Source organism: Exserohilum turcica (genome assembly GCF_000359705.1).
Source record: "Exserohilum turcica Et28A unplaced genomic scaffold SETTUscaffold_18, whole genome shotgun sequence".
NCBI lineage: Eukaryota > Fungi > Ascomycota > Dothideomycetes > Pleosporales > Pleosporaceae > Exserohilum > Exserohilum turcicum.
The window spans coordinates 280,073-298,910 of record NW_007360003.1 but is presented as its reverse complement, the minus strand read 5'-3'; the positions used below and the strand labels follow the sequence as shown (position 1 = coordinate 298,910).

The window sequence follows — 18,838 nt, the reverse complement described above, 5'->3', positions numbered from 1 at the left end:
TCCCTATTAGTCATTAGGGCGGTCTGTGCGTTCTCGAAGATTTTCGCATTTCGAACACGTCGCAAGAATACCGACAATACCCCCTCTAGCACCTCAACGAGAGGGCTGCACACATTAGAGGTGGCGTAAATCGGTTTCTCGCGACGTGTTACCCCTATATCTGATAGAAAATTGACGAGTTTTGATGAAAGATTTCTGCTTAAAAGTTGGTGTGTGTGGTGATAGGCGTGTATAGGACACGTATAATCAGCGCACTTTCTCTTTCAACTCTAGATATCTCGACAGCGCGAGGGATCTAGAACGTCAGAGTAGTTGCAAAAGAATCGCAGTAGGCGGTTGCCTTAGATGCGAGATTTTGAGAGCTTTCTGAGATTTTCGAAAGTTGGTGTGTGTGTGTAGTATATGTGCGTAGGAAAGTAGTGGTAGTGATGATTCGGCAAAACTTACACACCCCGGTTGGCGGAGCGTCCGAGCCGCGTTCGCATTCGCGATGCGCCTTCTCCGCATCCTCCAGGATCGCTTGGCCGAACGCGACCTCGGTACTGACGCAGCTCTGTCATGCATCCGCCAACGGTGGGGTATCCGATGCTTTGGCGATATAACAATCTGGACAAGTCCTTTTTGCTGGAGTTGAGCTAGGCTGCGTGATCTTGAGTCGCATCACCACGTCCACGCCCAGCCCAGCCACCATGCCTTCTGCCATTGTCATCAAGCAGGTTCCTGGCAAGCCGGACCAGGTCTACTACCCGCTCGAGAAGATCACCGTCCCAGAGCCAAAGCCCGCGGACAACGAGGTATATAGGCTTGCCCGCCCGCCCGCCCGCCCTTGACGTGTCCGCCAACCGCAGCAGCTGACCGTTATTTTGACAGGCCGTCATAACTCTCACAGCAGCTGCGCTCAACCACCGCGACCTCTTCATCCGCCAGCACCTCTACCCCGGCACTGCCTTTGGCGTCCCGCTCCTCGCAGACGGCGTCGGCGTCGTGACATCTGCCGGCTCCTCCCCAGCAGCCCAAGCATGGCTCAACAAGCGCGTCGTCCTGAACCCCGGCACGGGCTGGAAGAATGACCCCGAAGGGCCAGAGCACCCCAAGGGATATGCCATCATGGGCGGCACCAAGTCCAACCCCAGAGGCACGCTGCAGGACGTGTGCGCCATCGACGTGGCCGAGCTGGAAGAGTGCCCGGAGCACCTCAGCGACGAGGAAGCTGCTGCCCTTCCCCTCACCGGCCTCACCGCATGGCGCGCATTCCAAGTCAAGAGCGGGAATGCCGTCGCCGGTAGAAACATTCTGATCACGGGCATTGGCGGCGGCGTCGCCCTCATGGCCTTGTCCTTTGCCGTCGCACGCGGCTGCAACGTCTACGTCACAAGCGGAAACCAAGACAAGATTGACAGGGCAGTCAAGCTGGGCGCAAAGGGCGGTGTCATCTACAAGGAAAAAGGCTGGGATAAGAAGATCAAGGCCCTGCTGCCAAAGGACAGGCCCTATCTCGATGCCATTATCGACGGCGCCGGCGGCCATGTCATCGCGGCTGGAACCAAGCTCCTCAAGGTTCGTTTCTCCCCAATATCTCTGCGCACTAGACTGACCGATTCCATTACAGAACGGCGGTGTCATATCCGTGTACGGCATGACCGTCTCCCCCAAGATGGACTTCCTCATGAGCGCCGTGCTGCGCAACATTGAGGTCCGCGGCTCGACCATGGGCTCGCGCAAAGAGTTTGCCGAAATGATACAGTTTGTGCGCGACACCAAGATGAGGCCCGTGGTCAGCCGCAGTGTCCATGGCATGGACCTTGCCAAGATCGAGACTCTCTTCGACGACATGAAGAACGCGACCCAGTTTGGAAAGCTGGTCATTACGCTTGGAAGCGCCAAAGCTAGCAAGTTGTGAGGATATGAATATCGTCGTCAATTTGTAGCCCTTTATGATGTATCTATACCACATGAAACTGTACACCATCCGAGAAGTAGGATACGTCTTTTTTCTCTCTTTCTCCTTTTCCTGGCAAAAGGAAATATCCAACTAGCTGTCGCAACTACCGCGGATCGTCTCGTCAATTTCCACGAAACACCTCAACGCTTGTCTGGGAGATCTTCATCTCAAACGGGACATGCATGAATGAGCTATATATTATCATCTGCAGAAATCGATACAGACTGTGGCAGGCTCCTCGCTTCAACAATTGCAGTGTCATGGAACCGAGATTGAACAGTGAACTGTCGGAATGAACCGTAGGAAAAGCACAACACACCACGTGCAGACTATACATGTCTCCTCGGACAATAGTGTGCGCTTTCCCCCTGCACATGAGACGGAAAAGAAGCTTCTTATCGTGCCAGCCCAGCAGCCTGGATCCCCACGCGTACAGGCCGCCAACCGCACAGTATGAAACGATCTGATTCAAAAGCGCTTTGTAATCCTGAATACAATGGTTCCCTAATTTGCAAAACTAGACTAGCCGCACCCATAATTCGCTACAAGGACATACATACAAGTGAAATGGGAAACGAGCCATGACGATTTGAGCCGGAGATGAAGGCTCAAGAGTGCAACCTAGTTCGAGATATCAATAACGATACTGCACTTCATCACCTTGGCTCTCAACAGAAGACGCACGAGCACGCGGGCAGCAATAGAACACAAAGGGGTACGGACCACGTTGCCGTGTTGCACCGCAACCTACTCTGTTGGTCTGAAAATAAACAGATCAACAACAACTTTTTCATGCTCAATTCTCCTTTCTTGTTTTGACGTCGCCGCTCACCACCAGCACACCTCACAACCGTGATATACAACCAGAGCTGGGCGTAGCTTAGCATTTCCCCGTATCTTTTGCAACAGAAAAGGAAAAAAGAGAGAAAGAGAAAAGAAAACCATGAAGTTCAGTTTGAAGGCGAGCGTCAAGCAAGTAGCACAGCGCTTGAATCCCGATCTCCAGATTCCAAACTGCGAACCACGGCCATCACACCATTCATCGTCTACAGGAAAGTCGCATCCATCGTCGTCGGCCTCAAGAGCAAGAGCAAGAGCGAATTCGGCCTCAAACCATGCGAAAAGAAGCCAGTCGACTTCATCTCAGTCACCAAAACACAACAGGCGAAGGGAACCGGCGCCAGCCCGCACACCGTCAATGCCCGCGCTACAAAACCCAAAGAGACCTCCACCACCGATACTAAGGCACTCGACTGCACTGGGTGAAATAGAAGCCACAGGAAGACCGCCCATGCTTTCTTCGCAGCCACCAGTGCCCGAACACAAGAAGAGGCCGCAACCGATACTCCGGCACACGACTGCACTGGGTGAAATCCAGTCGACAGATAGCCTTTACAGGGCTCCTTCGCGTGCCTCAGTAGCAGTCCCAATCCCAGCTCCACCTCCAGTCCCAGTCCCAGTCTTGCACTCACACTCACACTCACACTCGCCACGCACACCCACAAGGAGAACACGAGCCAACACCACAACCACACCCCCATCCCCCTATGCCGCTGGCTCCCGAAAACTAAAGGACCAAGTACCCACGGTAAGAATCGAAGCTGTGGATAGCGACTCGGAAGAGTCAAGGCCAGAATACCCCTTGCCTGACGGCGAGCGAGACACGTATCTGCGTCACCGCCATCATCGTCATCACCACCACCATCATTCTCAGCAACGGCAACAGCAACAGCAACCGCAGCAACCGCAGTCCCGCAAACCGCAAAACTTACTCCAACCCCAATCGCAAAATCTACTTCAACCCCCGCAACAACCTCAATTCCAACCAAAACCTCAACCACAACCACGAAAACACCAACAACCACAACCACAACAACAATATCAAAACCACTACCAACAGCGAAAACCATATCACGAAGACGACAAAAAAGATGCAGTAGAAATAGAAATTGAAGAGCAAGAAGAAGATGAAGACGAAGACGAAGAAGAAGAAGACGAAGAAGAAGAAGATGAGGAAGACGAAGACGAAGAAGAAGCAACCGCAACATGTTTCTGCGGCGCAGTGCAACTCGCGTTTCCCGTCCAAGGCCCCGGCCTCGTCTCCTCCTTCATCTGCAACTGTGCCGACTGCAAGAAACTCACCGCCGCACTATTTGCCTCCAACTTCACTATTAGAGATGAGTTAGTTTACCGCATTTGTTTCCCCCCCCATGTTTCCCTCTTTTTCTTTTCCCTATTTCCTTCTTACTCTTACTCTTATTCTCCTCTGCTTGCTTGCTTGCTTGTTCGCCTGTTTGCTTGCTTCCACTCCGTTCTCTCTCTTCCACACTCTTCATCTTCTAGCTTGTTGAACCACAAACTAATGTCAAGTAGATACCTCAAGCATGTGCGCGGCCGCCAGCATCTCAAAACATATTCGCACCAGCTTTCTCCTCCTCCCGCGCAAAGTACAAAGGGCCTCTCTACTACTACAAGAACTAGCACAAAAACTAGCAGCATTACCACCACCACCACCACCGGCGCCACCACCGGCGCCACAACATCAACACCAGCAACAGCAAATCGCGCATCAGGCCACAGCATGACAAGCTACTTCTGCGAAGCCTGCGGTACCCTCATGTATCGCATTGGCGCGGCGTTTCCCAAATGCTCGATTCTGCGCCTCGGCACTGTCGACGACTTGCGGTTGGCCGAGACCAAGCTGAAGCCTACGCGCGAGCTGTTTGTCAAGGACCGCGTGAGCTGGATTGCTGGTGTGCAAGGGAGTGAGGGGAGGAGGAAGTAGAATCATGGTTACAATGGAGTTGGCTTTTTTGCTGCGAGGAGATGGATGCATCTACGTTGATTCTTGTACGTACATGGCGGGATGATGGCTATTTCTACGGCGTCTGGAGTATATCCCTTGTGCTTTGACTAGAGAATGGAAATGTACAAAGGACCATGGCGGTGTCACAGTCAAGGACTCCTCACGTGGCTATTAGGAGTACTTGCTTGCATTGTCAATTTTTTGAAAAGATACACTGGGTATTTCCCTAATACAAGAATATGCTCACACCATCCCATCCCATATACCCTTCATGTCATGTGGCTCCAGATGATTGACCCAGGAAAACGCCGCGCTCAATGCAAGAAATTCAAAAAAAGCACGCGGACAAGTGGAATAAAGACAGAGACTGTCATGGCAGCAGTCACGCATCGAGGGATCAACCCTACAGCCATTGATCCACGTCATCCGCAACATCCATGTCAGCATCTGCACCGCCAAATGGCTGATTCTCCTCTTCTTCAACCTTGATATCCGTCTCTCCAATGGTAGCAGGAGAGTCTCCTTCTTCGACGCCAGTCGGTGCTGCCTGTGTGGTCGTAGAAGGCTTGAGACCACCAAAGGCGTCGTTAGGAACCCATGCAAGGTCAAGCTTACCTACATCGGGAATTTTTAATGACTGGTCAAGAAACATCTCAGCCTGGTACCGCTCCTTGAAAGTAAGGATGAGAGCGTCGGCTTGCTCTGGGTGGCGTTCAATACTCGTGCAGTCGGGAATGTTCTGTCATGGTTGTTAGCCAGAAGAAATACAACCCACCCCAAGTGCCACTTACCAGAAGATACTGCCGCAATGCCTCATCTCTCGGCGTATCAGCCTCGATGCCACTGACTGCCAGTCGCCTAGGCCGATTGTCGAGTCTCTTAACGCCGCTACGACCTGGGAAGGCAGCAGGGTAGAAGCCAGATTCTCGACCACGATACGCGCCTCGATAGGATGTGAAGCCTCTACCACGAGGTGGGAAGGGAGCAAAGCCACGACCTGGATAAGCTCCACGAAACGCGCCACGGCCGCGACCGCGCATTGCGGAATGATCAGGAGCATGCTGATCGAAGAGTTCAGCGGCCTCAGCTTGAAGTGTCTCCAAGGTCTCTGAAAACTCATCTGCCTTATCACCAGACAATTCTGCTAGTTGCCGCCTAATCTCCTGCATCTCTTCATTCTTCTCTTTGAGCTGTCTCTCGATTTCAGCAGCTCTGGCAGCAGCTTCCTCTTCCTTTCTCCTTCGTTCCTCGAAAGCCTTTTGCGCTTCTGCCTGCTTGATGGCAATGGCCTCAAGGTCAAGCTTCTCCTCTTCTGGGTGATCCTCTTCACAATACCAGTAGACCTTAACGAACCGGTTCTCGAAGACAGCTTTGGGGCTACTGTAGGCTCGGCTGGCAGCAGAATGGTCGACGAACTTGATGATTGCCAATCGCCTGTTGGTGTGCATGTCCACTTCGACGATGCTGCCAAACTCGGAAAAGTAGTTTCGTACGCTGTCTTCACTGAAGCTCTCGGGAGGGATATGTTCAACCACCAGCGTAGTATTGGACGGATCGTATGATGGGCCGAGCTGAGAGAAGGGCGCGCGTGATTTGCTAGCCTTGATGGTGCGGCGTTGGCTGTGAGACGATGCTTGCTTCCTGGTATTTCGATGGGGCTGAACAGCAAGAAAAGACTTTTCTGGGTCATATTCGGGGACTTCGTGAGCCGGGACAGCAACAGCAGCATCGCTATGCTCAAAGGGACAGAAATTGCCCAAGGCGCAAAATCCCTTTTCATGGTAGTCGGAACACAGCTGCTTGGTGCCCTTCTGGCTAGAGCGGTTGCCTTGAGCATTGGGAAACGACATGGGCGGCATGCCAGGGAGATTGGCGCCAAACGCTGCAGCCAGTGCAAAGAAAGCCGTAGGGTCCGAGGGATCGAACGGCAGCGGTCCCGGTGGGAGCGGTGGAAGGTTTGCAAAGTTGGGCATGCGGTTCAAATCATATGAGGCGTTTTGCTGCATGTCTCCAGCTCTTCCACTTCTACCGCTCCTCCGCGCCGCCTGCTTGGACGGCCTGTTACCACTACCGCTGTCGCCTTCTACCGCCTTGCGCTTCCTCGACTGATTTGATCCATCCTGCATGTAATACGTCGGTCGGTCGGGTAGCCGGTGTGAAAATCTAGTCGCGGCCGGGCCTTTTGGCGCGTCGGGCGGTGCGTTGGAGGGATGAGGCTCATACTCGAGGTTCGTGCTGCCCACTATAGACTGTATCGGCGCAGACTGTGGGGCTTGGATCGGTGGTGGGGATTTTGGCTTGGGGACATAGGCTCTATCTTTCAGCGCAGCAATAACGTCGTCGACAAACGGCTCTGTGTCTATTGCTTGTTAGCCAACAAAGTCCCGCGTAACCGTAGCATGCGCTCTGTCAGCCGGCGGGTACTTACTGTCTTTGCCCAGGAAGTCTTCTAGCGACTCGATGCAGCTGCGCCGAACATTTGCCTCTGTTTCATCGACGGTAACTAGCGCAGCGACATAATCGGCGAGCACGCCTCCCTCAGCATCAGAGCTGTGCTCTTTGTTAGCATTTCCGCCTGAAGCTTTCGCGAGCGCGATGGCTAGCTCCGACTTACATGTTCTCGAGCTTCGGCAGCAACCAGTCCTTGAACGCAGCCTGGTCCTTTTCTGGGAGCAGCATCGTGAATGTCGCAAGCAATTCGCGCCTTCACTCAAGGCGCCCGAATCCGCAGTGATGGATGAGTAAGCTTGGGCACTGCGTCAAGGGCGGGTTTGGCGGTACGGAAGTCGAGCCAAGCGCACGTAATTCGCGTTGCCCTTAGCGCGACCAAAGGCCATTAGCTTTGGATGACCCGTGAGCACATGACCAGCCTGCCCCTCCACGTTCACCTTTCCTACCAGCAGCTACTTCACATTCACCGCTTTGCCCAAGCACCATGGGAGCAGCAGCTAGAAAGCATTTGTGCAACATAGTTGGATTTCTTTCAACTAAACTACACTTGGAACAACTAAGGAAATAATGGGTCATCATCCGTATCTTTCGTGCAAAAACCCCCAAAAGCCTGACTGAAATGGGCAAACTGCCCGGACCGACATTTACTAGCTCTCGTTGCTCTTAACAGAGGGGAGCCGTTTGCGTCACACATAGACCAGCGGCCACGAGCTTGCCCATGACTGTCGGATGACCCAGACTCGCGCAGAAAGGAAATCTAGTACTTTTGACAGGTTTCCTTTACAGCTTGTCGTAGTACTGTGCGAATGGTTAGTATGTGCTGCATCTATCACGTGTGCGGAAAAACTTACGTTGGAAACGTCAGGCACCTCGACCTTGATACCCTTGCGCTTACGCATGTCGGCAACAATCTTACCAACCATGGTGGTGGCGTCAAGTGGCGAGCCTCCCTGGAGATGCTGCCAGTGGTCGAAGACTTGTTGAGGGAAGGCCTGTCCACCAGTGGCGGCACGGAGATCGGCCGTGAAACCGAAGGATTCGTTGACGGGGAGGTAGGCCTTGACGTTGAACAGAGGAGTACCAACACGCTGGTTCTCCTCGAAAACGTGGCCTCTCCTTCGGGTAAGGACACCGTAGATACCACCCATGGCCTGCTCGGGAACCTGGATCTCGACGAGGTAGACGGGCTCGAGCAGAGTGGGCTCGGCAAGGAGAGTGGCGGCGTACAGGACACGACGCGCGGTAGGGATGATCTGACCACCACCACGGTGAATGGCATCAGCGTGGAGAGTGACATCCTGGATGTTGAAGCGGATGGAGCGCATGGGCTCCTCGGCAATGGGACCTTCCTTGGTGGCCCACTGGAAACCGGACACGACAGAGTCCTTGATTTCGTTCAGGTACTGGACGGCCTTGGTCTGGTCAATCAGCAGGTTGGCACCAGTGGTGTCGGGACCGAAGCACCAAATCTTTCGGGCATCGGTCACGTCCCAGCCGTACTCGTCAGCCAGGATACGGGCACGGGTCTTGATATCGTCACGAGGAGCAATCTTGCCAGACTCGATAGCACGAGAAACCTCCTCGTCCAAGGGCTGGGCAGTGAGGTAGAGACGGTTGTGCTTGTTGGGCGACTTGGACAGCGCGGTGATGCTGGAAACGCCGTTGACAGTCTCACGGTACTGGACAACGGGGTCGGAAATGCGGAGAGGAACACCGGCGTGGTCCTCCTCGAGATCCTTCAAGCAAATCTCCAAGTGCAGCTCACCGGCACCGGCAACAACGTGCTCACCGGAGGGGGAGATGTAGGTCAGGACGCAAGGGTCCGACTTGGACAGACGCTTGAGACCTTCGACGAGCTTGGGAAGATCCTGAGCGTTCTTGACCTCGACGGAACGCTGCACGACGGGCGAGACGGAGAACTTCATAACCTTGAGGTTGTGGGCGGTCTCGTTGGTGGTGAGAGTACCAGACTTGAGCAAGAACTGGTCAACACCGACAAGACCGAGAATGTTACCGGCAGGGACATCCTCGATGGGCTCGACGAAACGGCCCATCATGAGAATGGTACGCTGGATAGCCTTAATGAACAGGTCGTCCTTCTTGCCAGGGGTGTAGTTGGGACCCTGGATGCGGACCTTGAGACCAGACTTGACGGTACCGGAGAAGACACGACCGAAAGCGTAGAAACGACCCTTGTCGGAGGTGGGCACCATCTTGGAGACGTAGAGCATGAGAGGACCGCTGGCGTCACAGTCGCGGATACCAATGGCGTTGACATCGTCGTGGGGACCCTCGTACAGAGTCTCCATACGGTATCTCTGGGCGGTGACGGGAGAAGGCAGGTGGAGAACCATCATCTCGAGGAGAGCGTCGGCAGCGGGAAGGAACTTGCGCATGACGACCTTGAGGAGCTGCTTGCCCTCGAGATCCTTCTCGTCGGAAGTGAGCTTGATCTCGAGCTTCTCGAGCAGAGTTGGGATCTCGTCCTTCTTGAAGTTCATGACGGCGTTGAAGATGCGGAAGATGGGGTCCAGGATGAACTGGTTGAACGAACGCTCGAGTGCTTGGCCCTCGTGGGTAGCAACCTTGGTCCACTTCTTCGTCTTAGGGTTGAAGTAGTTGTCGCCCTGCCGCGTGTTAGTGCGCCGCCTTTTGGTCTCTTTACAAAAATCATCCACTTACCCAGAGGCGGTCCATCATCTTGTTCTTGTCGACACCAAACTTCTTGGCGTACCTGCTAGCGAACTGGCGGATGGTGAAAGCCCAGCCGTGGAGACCGGAACCGAAGGCAATGGTACCCTTCTCGGGGTAGACCTGGACGTCACCGAGGGCCTTGTCAAAGTAGGTAGCAATGACGACGTTGACGGATTCAATGACACGGGAGAAGTTCTGGTACAGATCCTCCTTGGAGAGCTGGAGCTCGAGAAGAGCACGGTCGACCTTGTTGATGATGACAACGGGCTTGATGCGCTCACCAAGAGCCTGACGCAGGACAGTCTCGGTCTGGACGCAGACACCCTCAATGGTGTCGACGACGACGAGAGCACCATCGGTAACACGGAGAGCAGCAGTGACCTCGGACGAGAAGTCAACGTGACCGGGCGAGTCGATCAAGTTGATCAAGAAGTCGTTCTTGGTCGTGGGGACGGGAATGTCCTTGAGGTCTTCTGCGTCCTGGAGCTGGGCGTACAGGGAGATGGCGGTCGACTTGATGGTGACACCACGCTCCTGCTCGTCGGCTCGGGTATCGGTGAAACGAGCCTCACCAGCCTTTGCGGCTGAGATGATACCGGCACGCTGGACGAGCGAGTCGGTGAGAGTCGACTTTCCGTGATCGACTGTGGCGGGGTACGTCAGCCATGTGTTCCGCCAGGTGCTGCGGGGTCGCACTGTGGGCGCTTACCGTGAGCAATAACGGACATGTTCCTAATGTTCTTAGGATCGTCCATGAGACCACGGATCTAGCATTGCAGTCAGTATCCCATGCCGAATCGTCTTGCCCGTCGTCATTGGCGCAATGCGGGGCAACGAGCGTGTTGTGGGCGTGTGTGGGCGTCTGCGCTACGTACCTCCTCGACCGTGAAGCTGTCATATTGTCAGCCACATGCTTTTGGGTTGCAAGCCATGCGCAAAACAAGGCGCTGGAGCTGTGCAGAGGCGATTCGAGAGAGCGGCAGACTTACTTGACCATGATGGCGGTGTTGGTACTGTCTTCTTTTACGAAAATTCAGTAGTGGCAACGAATACCCCGCTTTGAAAGCGCGCGGGTACGATGGATGGGGTCGTTTGTTGAGCTGAAGTCTCTGGCGCAGCAGTCAACCAGAGTCAGACAGACGAGAGGTTGATTGTAAGCCGTAGAGGCGGGCGGGCGTCTGGGTGAGGAGAGTTCTGCTGCGAGGGGGAGCGAAGGTTTTTAGTAGGGCTAGTGGTGGGGTCGGTCGCGCTTTGCTCGCTAAAGCACGGCCCATGCTGGTGGCGCGAAGTAACCTGTGGTGCCCAAAGCAGCTCGACGGCAGCGCCCTTTGGCCATGGGTCTGCCTGATGGGACAGAATATCGTCACTCACCAGCTCAACCACCATGTTTGGACATGCAGCGCCCTAGCACAGACTGCAGAGCCCCCGGCGCCGCCTCCTCAGGCCCTTGATGACTGCGACCATTGCGTTTGCCCATCTTGTCATTCGCCGCCAACGCTTCCCAAATCGTCGCTTTGCGGCAGAACTGCGAACGCCTGTGGCTATGCAGCCGCATGCACTGAAGCTCTCTCAGCTCTCACTCTGAGCAGTGTAGGCTGGCTCTGCGCCCTCGACACTCTCACGCTTGCAATGACTGGCCTTCGCCCCAGAGCTGCTGCGCACATGTCCATTCGCCGTGTCTAATTTGCCAAGCAGCCATGAAATTTGCCTCTTGATGCGCACCTGAGACGCTTTAGCGATATTAGCCTGGCCTGATCGGCTTATCTCCGCTATACCCGCCGTCCCACCAAAGCTTGCCCATGCCTGCACAGCAACGCGGGGTTTCTCGGCCCCAGCGCTACCGTGACAACATACCCACAAGGAATACATGAACACAACCCCAACTAGAGAGCGAGAGAGCGAGTGCGGGGTGCGTGGACGAAACCATGAGAAGGACTTCTGCTGTGGACACCAGCAAATTCCAGGTTGCATGTGAGACATTGCATCTGTGACGCTCGACATTGCCATACATACATACAACCACATGCAAAGCGGCCTTGGTGCTTTTCGAGTTTCCCCTCCAACGCCCCTCCCGAGCTGAACCCACAGGCTATCGAGACGAATCATCAGAACCCCGCCGCCCTCTTCCTCGTCCTCGTCCTCTACCCCTGCCTCCGCCTCCGCCTCTGTCTCGGCCCTCCTTTTTCCAACTGCCAGCTGTGCCACGCCTTGAGTCCATTGTAGCTTTGTCGTCCTTCTCAAATCTTGCCCATTGATGGCCATCCTTCTCTGTGAGCATTCTATCTTCAGACAATCCCGGTTGCCTTTGATTGGGTGCGTACGATGGACTGCTCCTGGTGTTTTCCTCTTGCGTGCGGGTCCTTGCATATGCGCCCCTACGCTGCCCACATTTTAAGCGTGGATTGTCGCGTGGACGGGCAGCATTGTCGCCCTCAACATAATCATCACACAATTCTCTCTCGTCGTCGACAGTCTCCGTGGTCGCAGATATCCCTGATGAGTGCGCTTGGTCTTTTGCTTCTGCAGCAGCTTGACTTTGCGATGCTATCTTTGAACGTTGACGAAACCTGTCCCAATACCCTCCTGTACCAGCTGGGCTCTCGCCCTTTGTACGCTTATCGCTGAGAGGAGCAGGCCTGTTGCGCTCGTCGTCGCTGGTGCTAGTCGAATCCTAACGGGTAATACTTAGTCTCGTTCCCATCACGCTCGACGGACTGGCAAAACAAGCTACAAATAACTTCAAACGCAAAATTCATGCTCATACTCAACGCACTCTGCCAGCTCTTGCTCTGTCCCTCTCTCGATCGTCGGCTCGCGGATCGTTGGGAACCTCGACCTCATACTCCTCCTCTTCAACCTTGTGGAACTTCTCAACTTGGGCACGCTCTTCATGAGCCCGGGCTGCATCCAGCATGAATCTGACTGTGCCGTTTTGTCCGCGAATTCCTATGGCAGATTTGGGTGCCTGATCATTGCCAGGGGACAAGGCAACTGGAGTCGCTGGCGTAAGTGGGCTGGTGGGGCCGAGCCCATTGCGAGATCTGGTGCCGTTCCCGGTGCTCTCATTTTCCGGGGACAGCTCAGAGGCATACTGTGCATAGCGAGGAATCTTCGCAGCCGAAGCTTCTTGGTTCAGGCCAATGCGGATGTTGATAAAATACTCAAGAGTGTAGTTAGGCCCAACCGATGTCGAGCTACTGTGGTGGGTGTAGAGATCCAGGAGATCAAGCAGAGTTTCCATGATCTCTGCGCGGCTCGTCGACCATGTGCTGTATTTGACCGGCCCCGCGTCTACAAACTTGGTCGCATCCTTTCCGTGTAGTCTCGCCGCAAGCTCTAGACACGCGATGGCCAGGGTTGGCGTGGATTGTTTGAGTGGCGCAAAGGTTCTGTATAGATCGATGCTCAGGTTCCACGTTGTCTTTGCCTCGTTGTTTGCGTCAAACTTCAGGGCCCGAGCAAGTTTAACCATGACCTTTTGCGGGTATCGATTGCGAAAATCGAAACCAGCGCTTTCGAGCATGAGTCGTTCGAGCCCAATGATGAGCTTGGAGTGGCTTTCGAAGCGCTGTGTACATGTCAGTTTCAATACCAAGGCCAAGGCACGGGGATCGGGGCGCGCGAACAGGATCATCGCTGCTTAGACTTTCACCGGGCGCAACCTTGAGGTTCCAATGCGCACACAGGATTTCGCGGCTCTTCTTCAATGTATCCTCGATTTTGCAGGCTGTGAAAAGTGCCGCAGCTGCCGCGTCTGCCCAGTTGTACTCGTTATCTGCGTGCAACAGCCTGAACTTGTGGTAATAGATGACGGCCGTGTTGAAGGTGCGAATCGGCAGTTGCAGCGCTCGCCGGACTTGGTCGATCCAAGAGACGCCCTGGAGGCGTACAGAGTCTTCTTTTGCATCGCTCATGTTGATGTCTGCGAGACATTTCTGCATGCGCGATTGCAAAATGTACGGCTTTGCGATTTCAATGTATGACGGGTGTGGGCCGACGCGGTCGCGATCGCGATCGGAGGGAGAAGCGGTGGGCGCCATGACCTGAGTGAGCGCAGACCGTCGCAGGAGCCGTTATGCCGTAGCAAGATGGAGCGAGAGGGTACAGGCAGGATGTCGCGTCGTGATGGCTTGCGTTGGTGATTCGAGAGGTGGGCGCTGCCTGGTCGTTGCTCGGGGCACGGTGGTCTAACTAGATACAGACGAGCCTTCCAGTACAGGACACCAGGCGCGATCAGAATATTCAAAAATAACAGCACATTGCGGGTGTGGAAAGGTTGCGAGGCATCGGCATGTGGAGCGGACAGACCAAAAGTTAGAGGGTCATAGCTCTGCTTACTTAGTCCCTGGGACTAGCCGCGGATCAGACATGGACAGGCACGAGAGAGCACGTGGAAAGCAAGCAATATAAAGTTTCATTAGCGACAGGGACATGTCCTGGTGCTCCATCCTCTCCCTTGTTCCATTATCCACGGCCATGCATAGTCCGATCCTTCCATGTACTATTCATCCCAGCTTGCACTGTACTCATGAAGCCAAAAGGCCGTAATCATTAAAATCTAAAAAGACAAGAACAGAGGTGCGCGGACCTCGGCGTTGAAAGAACAAACTGAATCGTGAGCCTTGGCCCCCAACTGTAGGGATGCAAACGCAAGAAATACTCGCTCAAAGTGTACATGACGTGGCTGAGCATGAATTGTTTAGGCCGTTGTTCGGTCCTTGAAGGTAAGGAGACAGTCATCCTAGACGACATCAGCAAGTTTTCAGAGAGAGGCGAGGAACGGACATGACTTACCATGGGGAAAATAGTGGCAAAGACCTTGATAACCTCACTTTGGTCCGTAACCTTGTGGTCCCAGTCAAGTAGCATGCTTGCCTTGCCAATCATCAACATGAGGTTGGCCTGCGCATATGTCTGCCCCAGGCAGTAGTGAGGGCCGGTGCCAAACACAAGCCAGTTCTTGGTTTGCTGGTCAGCATCACCAGTGATCCAGCGCTCGGGCTGGAAAGAGTCGGGGTTTGGATAAGCCTCGGCATCGTGGAGAGCCATGTACGTGGTGGGGATGACCATGGAGCCCTTGGGCACAGTGTAGTCTGGGGTGACGGGAAAGTCCTTCTTGGCGAGGTAGGGGACCATGATGACTGGAGGGCGGTAGCGAAGGGTCTCCTTGACGACGGCACGGGTCCATTGCAGCTTCTCAATGGCGTCGAGCGAAAGCGAAGCGTGGACATCGCCGTTCCTTGCCTTGATGTTCTCCTCTCGGATCTTGTCGAGGTACTCGGGCCGGTCCGCCATGATCTGGAAGAGCCATGTGGCGGCAGACGAGGTGGCGTCCTGCGAGGCGAAGAGGAAGGTGAAGATGGTCATGGAGATTTCAATGTCGCTGAACCAGCGGATGACGGTGGTGGGCTTCTCGGAATCGTCGACCTTTTCGCCTGCCTCGATCCTCTTGCGGTACTTTTCCGACTCGATCATGTTGTCAACCCAGAAGTCGAGAATGCACTCCTTCTTGCCGCCAGCGGCCATGCGGATCTTGCTCTTGGCAGCGCACTTGGAGAACTCCTCGAGAACCATGTCGGCGCACTTCTTGCCGTACCACGTCTTGGTGTAGGGAATGATGATGGGGAAGTTGACGAGCTCCAGCGCGGCGGTAATCAGATAGTAGTCGTCGGCAATCTTCTTGACGGCCTCGTCCGAGCAGTAGTGGCCGACAAAGGTGCGGCAGCTGAGGGCGGTGATCATGAGGCGGAACTGCTGCATCCAGGGAATGTGCTGGCCCTTGTTCTCGACCTGCGAAAGGTGCACAAACTGCTTGAAGTAGGTGTTGTAGATGTCCTCCTGGCCGGGAAGGTACTGCTCGAGCGCCTGGCGGGTGAAGAGGCTGTTGAGGCCTTTGCGGTAGTCGACGTGGGCGCGGCCATCGAGGAAGACCCAGTTGTCGGGGCGCAGGAGCTTGTAGGCGACATCCACGACGCAAGGCTTGACAAAGGTGGGCGAGTTGAAGATCTTGCGGGCCATGTCACGGGTCGAGGCAATGACGACGAATCTGGCGCGAGCCAATTAGTACGTGCGCAAGATGCCGAGGCGCGGGTGTCGGGAAGCAGCTTACTTGTGGAACACTGAGACACAGCTCAGCGGGCCCGACGACCATTTTTCGTGGTACTTTTTGAAGTCTGGGTTTACCGACTCAAGGAAGGGCCCGATGAAAGGAATCTTCCATGACGGGCCAACAATTGAGCCCTTGTTCCAGAGGTACTTGACTAGGCGCGGCGGTTAGCGGTGAGTGGTGCAAGCAGCAGTAGTAGTAGTAGTAGTAGTAGTAGCAGCAGCAGCAGCAGCAGCGACAGGAATGCATACACTGGTCGTAGGCAATGGCCGAGACAATGAGCAGCTCAACAGCAAAAAAAAACAGCACCGCCAGCAGCCAGCAGCCAGCAGCCAGCAGCCAGCAGCCAGCAGCCAGCAGCACCACCATCACGCCCGCCATCCCCCCCAACCACCGCCACGCCCGCCGCCGCCGCCGCCGCCATCACCACCTCTTCCGCCGCCGCTCGGCAGCCGTCGTATGGCCGCATCCGTCCGTCAATCCGCTGGCCGGTGCAATGGGGCAAGTCAAAGTGCATGCCGCGCTCCTCGGAGGCGTTAAATCCGAACGCCCGTTCGGCGACTTGTGCACTCTGGGTTTGGCGTCGCAGCGCAGAGGATTGTCATGGACAGGGCTGTTTTTTGCACTGGCCTCTGCTGCTGCCAAGCCATGCAATCAAACAACCAGTCCAGAGACCCTCTTTTGCCAGTGGCCCCCCGACGGGGCGCGAATTTATATCGGCCTCGAAGCACTCCCCGGGCCTCCTTCCACGTCCAGCCCTTTCGCCACCCTGCGCACCCCGTCTTCCCATTGTGCATCGCCCGGCGCGAACCTACCATAGTCGTCATGGCCGCCAATGCGAGCTTCGTCTCGCCTTCCGCAGATGCAAAGGACATCCATCTCTTGGACCAATTCGACACCGCCGGCCTGCTGTCCTCCGCCCTCGAAGGCTTCACCCTCTGGAGGCTCGCCTTGACCGAGCTAGCAGGTTATTTGTGTGCGGCGTCGCAGCTGTGCTGGAGTGGCCGCGTGCCTGGCTGCGAGCACGAGTGAAGCGGAGGCAGAGGCCTGCCCTTGCATTGGTAATCAGGCACGCAGCCAATCAGCGCACGCCCCCGCATCGCTGCAAGCGGTGGCTCCCCATCATCATCACATCCTCATCACGCTACCACTACGCCATGCACCCGCCGCTCGCAACCAATTACCCGAAATGCCCCAACAACGCCGCCGCCGCCGGGTCACGCACGCGCGCCCTGGGCCAATACCGGCCCTCACGGATCGCCTGCGTCGCGCGCGCATCCAGTGCTGACTCCAGGCCCCATCGCTCTGCCAGCATCACGTGCACCTCGTCTTCAGGTATCCCCGAAAGCCCGACTACACCGGCTCGTGCTGGCGCCGCGAACCAGCATGCTTCCCACTCGCACTCCTCCCCGCCCGCCTGCACCGACTTTTCCTGTCCTGCGTCAGCCCGTCTCGCGCTGCTCCAGCATCCAACGCCACAAGCACGCGCCACTTACATATTCCCACTGCTCTCGCGACAAGGCAAACACGCCCGTGATGTTCCTGGGAAATGCCGACATCTTGTCGTCGTGGTGCGTGACCGTGACTCGCACGTCGTCACAGTCGTGCATCATGGTATAGACCATGCTGCGGATGCACTGCAGGAAATTGGCAAAGCAGCGCTGGCACTGCCGCCGGCTCTCTTCGCTGTCTGAACAAGGCAGCCCCGTCAAAAGGACAAACTCAATCTCCGCGCCGCCCTTGGGGCGACGGGCCAGGTAGTGCCCCAGTCCCTGGACGTTAGACCACGCCGACCGCAGGAAGCTCTGCTCGTACGCATATGCTTCGACGCCGGTCGCGTCCTTGGGCATGTCTGAGAAAAAGTGCTCCAGCTTGACGCGGATCTGCAGTCTGCGAATGTGCTCTGCTGCGAAGAACAATGGATCCAGCTCCAGGGCCGCAGCAAGACGCGGACGACGACCTTGGGGCCACTTTTGCATACTGTAGCCAGTGTGGTGGCCGAAGAAGTTTGCTATGCCGTCTTCGACGCTACACAGGGAAAACGTATTGTGCGTGTAGTACATCTTCTGCATCTCATACGACATGGCTGGGCCAACATATCGGGGGTCCAGCAGAGGGCTACTTGGAAGCACCATGTCGCTGGGCGCTCTATGCGTGTGTTCTTCCTTGATGCGGCCGTCTGGCAGCACAATGCAGTCGTTACCAAGATCAATGTCTTCCGTGTCTGGCGAGACGTCCAGGCCGGACAGATGCTCAATAGGCTTTGGGGTTCCTTGGGTTTGGTGACGCCAGCCAGCGTGCGAGTCGAGGGCTGCTTCGGGTGGCGGGGGAACGACGGGCGGCACATGATAGCTGCGGAAATGGTAGTAGGGTCCGGCTGGGATGGGACGGCCTGGATCCAAGCATAGATATTCGTAGACCAGCTCCCGCAGCGCTGCAGGAAGCTTTTGGTGCATCCTGTGTGCCAGCTCGAGGCAGGCGGCCCGTGCGTAGCAAAGCAGGCGTGTCTGGTAGTCGCTGTCCAGGCCGAGCACTTCTTTTTCGCTCTGCGCGAGCTGACGCTTCAGTCGTGTCACTCTGCCGTGACGTCAGCTATATTCGCAGCATTGCGCTTCAGCAGCCGTGCAATGGCATGGCGGCAACATGGATCCTTGGCTTCAGGGCCTTTTTGGCGCAATTGCTGTGCACTCGAAAACGACGCCACCAACGTGACTAAATACTTAGCCAAGATGATAAACTCACTCGTCACGCTTCTTTTGCGCCTGCGCCGCCAAGTGCCGCAAAGGCGCCTGCAACTGCCCGAGGTCGCTCGGGGCCTCCATTGTGTATGCTCGGAATA

General features: G+C 55.6%; 7 protein-coding genes across 7 annotated transcripts; 2 read left to right on the top strand and 5 right to left on the bottom strand.

Annotated features, from left to right (window-relative positions):
- Positions 1-549: 549 nt before the first annotated feature.
- SETTUDRAFT_168882 (uncharacterized protein) lies at positions 550-2,129 on the top strand. The gene is made up of 3 exons (XM_008026427.1): positions 550-794; positions 871-1,557; positions 1,610-2,129. Exons 1-3 carry the CDS (start codon positions 690-692, stop codon positions 1,898-1,900), a joined length of 1,083 nt encoding a protein of 360 aa, XP_008024618.1. The 5' UTR covers positions 550-689; the 3' UTR covers positions 1,901-2,129.
- A 1,839-nt stretch (positions 2,130-3,968) lies between these two features.
- SETTUDRAFT_109151 (uncharacterized protein) lies at positions 3,969-4,727 on the top strand (the record flags this gene model as incomplete). Its single annotated transcript, XM_008026426.1, has 3 exons — positions 3,969-4,123; positions 4,316-4,389; positions 4,501-4,727. Coding segments are annotated over 3 exons (456 nt in total), but the record flags the coding sequence as incomplete, so codon positions are not given.
- Positions 4,728-5,151: 424 nt separating this feature from the next.
- SETTUDRAFT_28033 (uncharacterized protein) lies at positions 5,152-7,427 on the bottom strand (the record flags this gene model as incomplete). The annotated part of the gene is made up of 4 exons (XM_008026334.1): positions 5,152-5,487; positions 5,540-7,107; positions 7,177-7,298; positions 7,363-7,427. 4 exons carry the CDS (start codon positions 7,425-7,427, stop codon positions 5,152-5,154), a joined length of 2,091 nt encoding a protein of 696 aa, XP_008024525.1.
- Positions 7,428-7,706: 279 nt separating this feature from the next.
- On the bottom strand, positions 7,707-11,066 carry SETTUDRAFT_168881 (uncharacterized protein). The gene is made up of 6 exons (XM_008026425.1): positions 10,883-11,066; positions 10,769-10,784; positions 10,603-10,660; positions 9,882-10,537; positions 8,051-9,826; positions 7,707-7,997 (listed from the first exon to the last, which is right to left on the bottom strand). Exons 1-6 carry the CDS (start codon positions 10,888-10,890, stop codon positions 7,980-7,982), a joined length of 2,532 nt encoding a protein of 843 aa, XP_008024616.1. The 5' UTR covers positions 10,891-11,066; the 3' UTR covers positions 7,707-7,979.
- Positions 11,067-12,657: 1,591 nt separating this feature from the next.
- SETTUDRAFT_109150 (uncharacterized protein) lies at positions 12,658-13,933 on the bottom strand (the record flags this gene model as incomplete). The annotated part of the gene is made up of 2 exons (XM_008026424.1): positions 12,658-13,461; positions 13,520-13,933. The coding sequence occupies 2 exons, from the start codon at positions 13,931-13,933 to the stop codon at positions 12,658-12,660; spliced, it is 1,218 nt and encodes a 405-aa protein (XP_008024615.1).
- A 359-nt stretch (positions 13,934-14,292) lies between these two features.
- On the bottom strand, positions 14,293-16,151 carry SETTUDRAFT_168879 (uncharacterized protein; the record flags this gene model as incomplete). The annotated part of the gene is made up of 3 exons (XM_008026423.1): positions 14,293-14,634; positions 14,688-15,939; positions 16,003-16,151. Coding segments are annotated over 3 exons (1,443 nt in total), but the record flags the coding sequence as incomplete, so codon positions are not given.
- A 1,028-nt stretch (positions 16,152-17,179) lies between these two features.
- SETTUDRAFT_109148 (uncharacterized protein) lies at positions 17,180-18,821 on the bottom strand (the record flags this gene model as incomplete). The annotated part of the gene is made up of 3 exons (XM_008026422.1): positions 17,180-17,431; positions 17,496-18,576; positions 18,742-18,821. 3 exons carry the CDS (start codon positions 18,819-18,821, stop codon positions 17,180-17,182), a joined length of 1,413 nt encoding a protein of 470 aa, XP_008024613.1.
- Between the last annotated feature and the right edge of the window lie 17 nt (positions 18,822-18,838).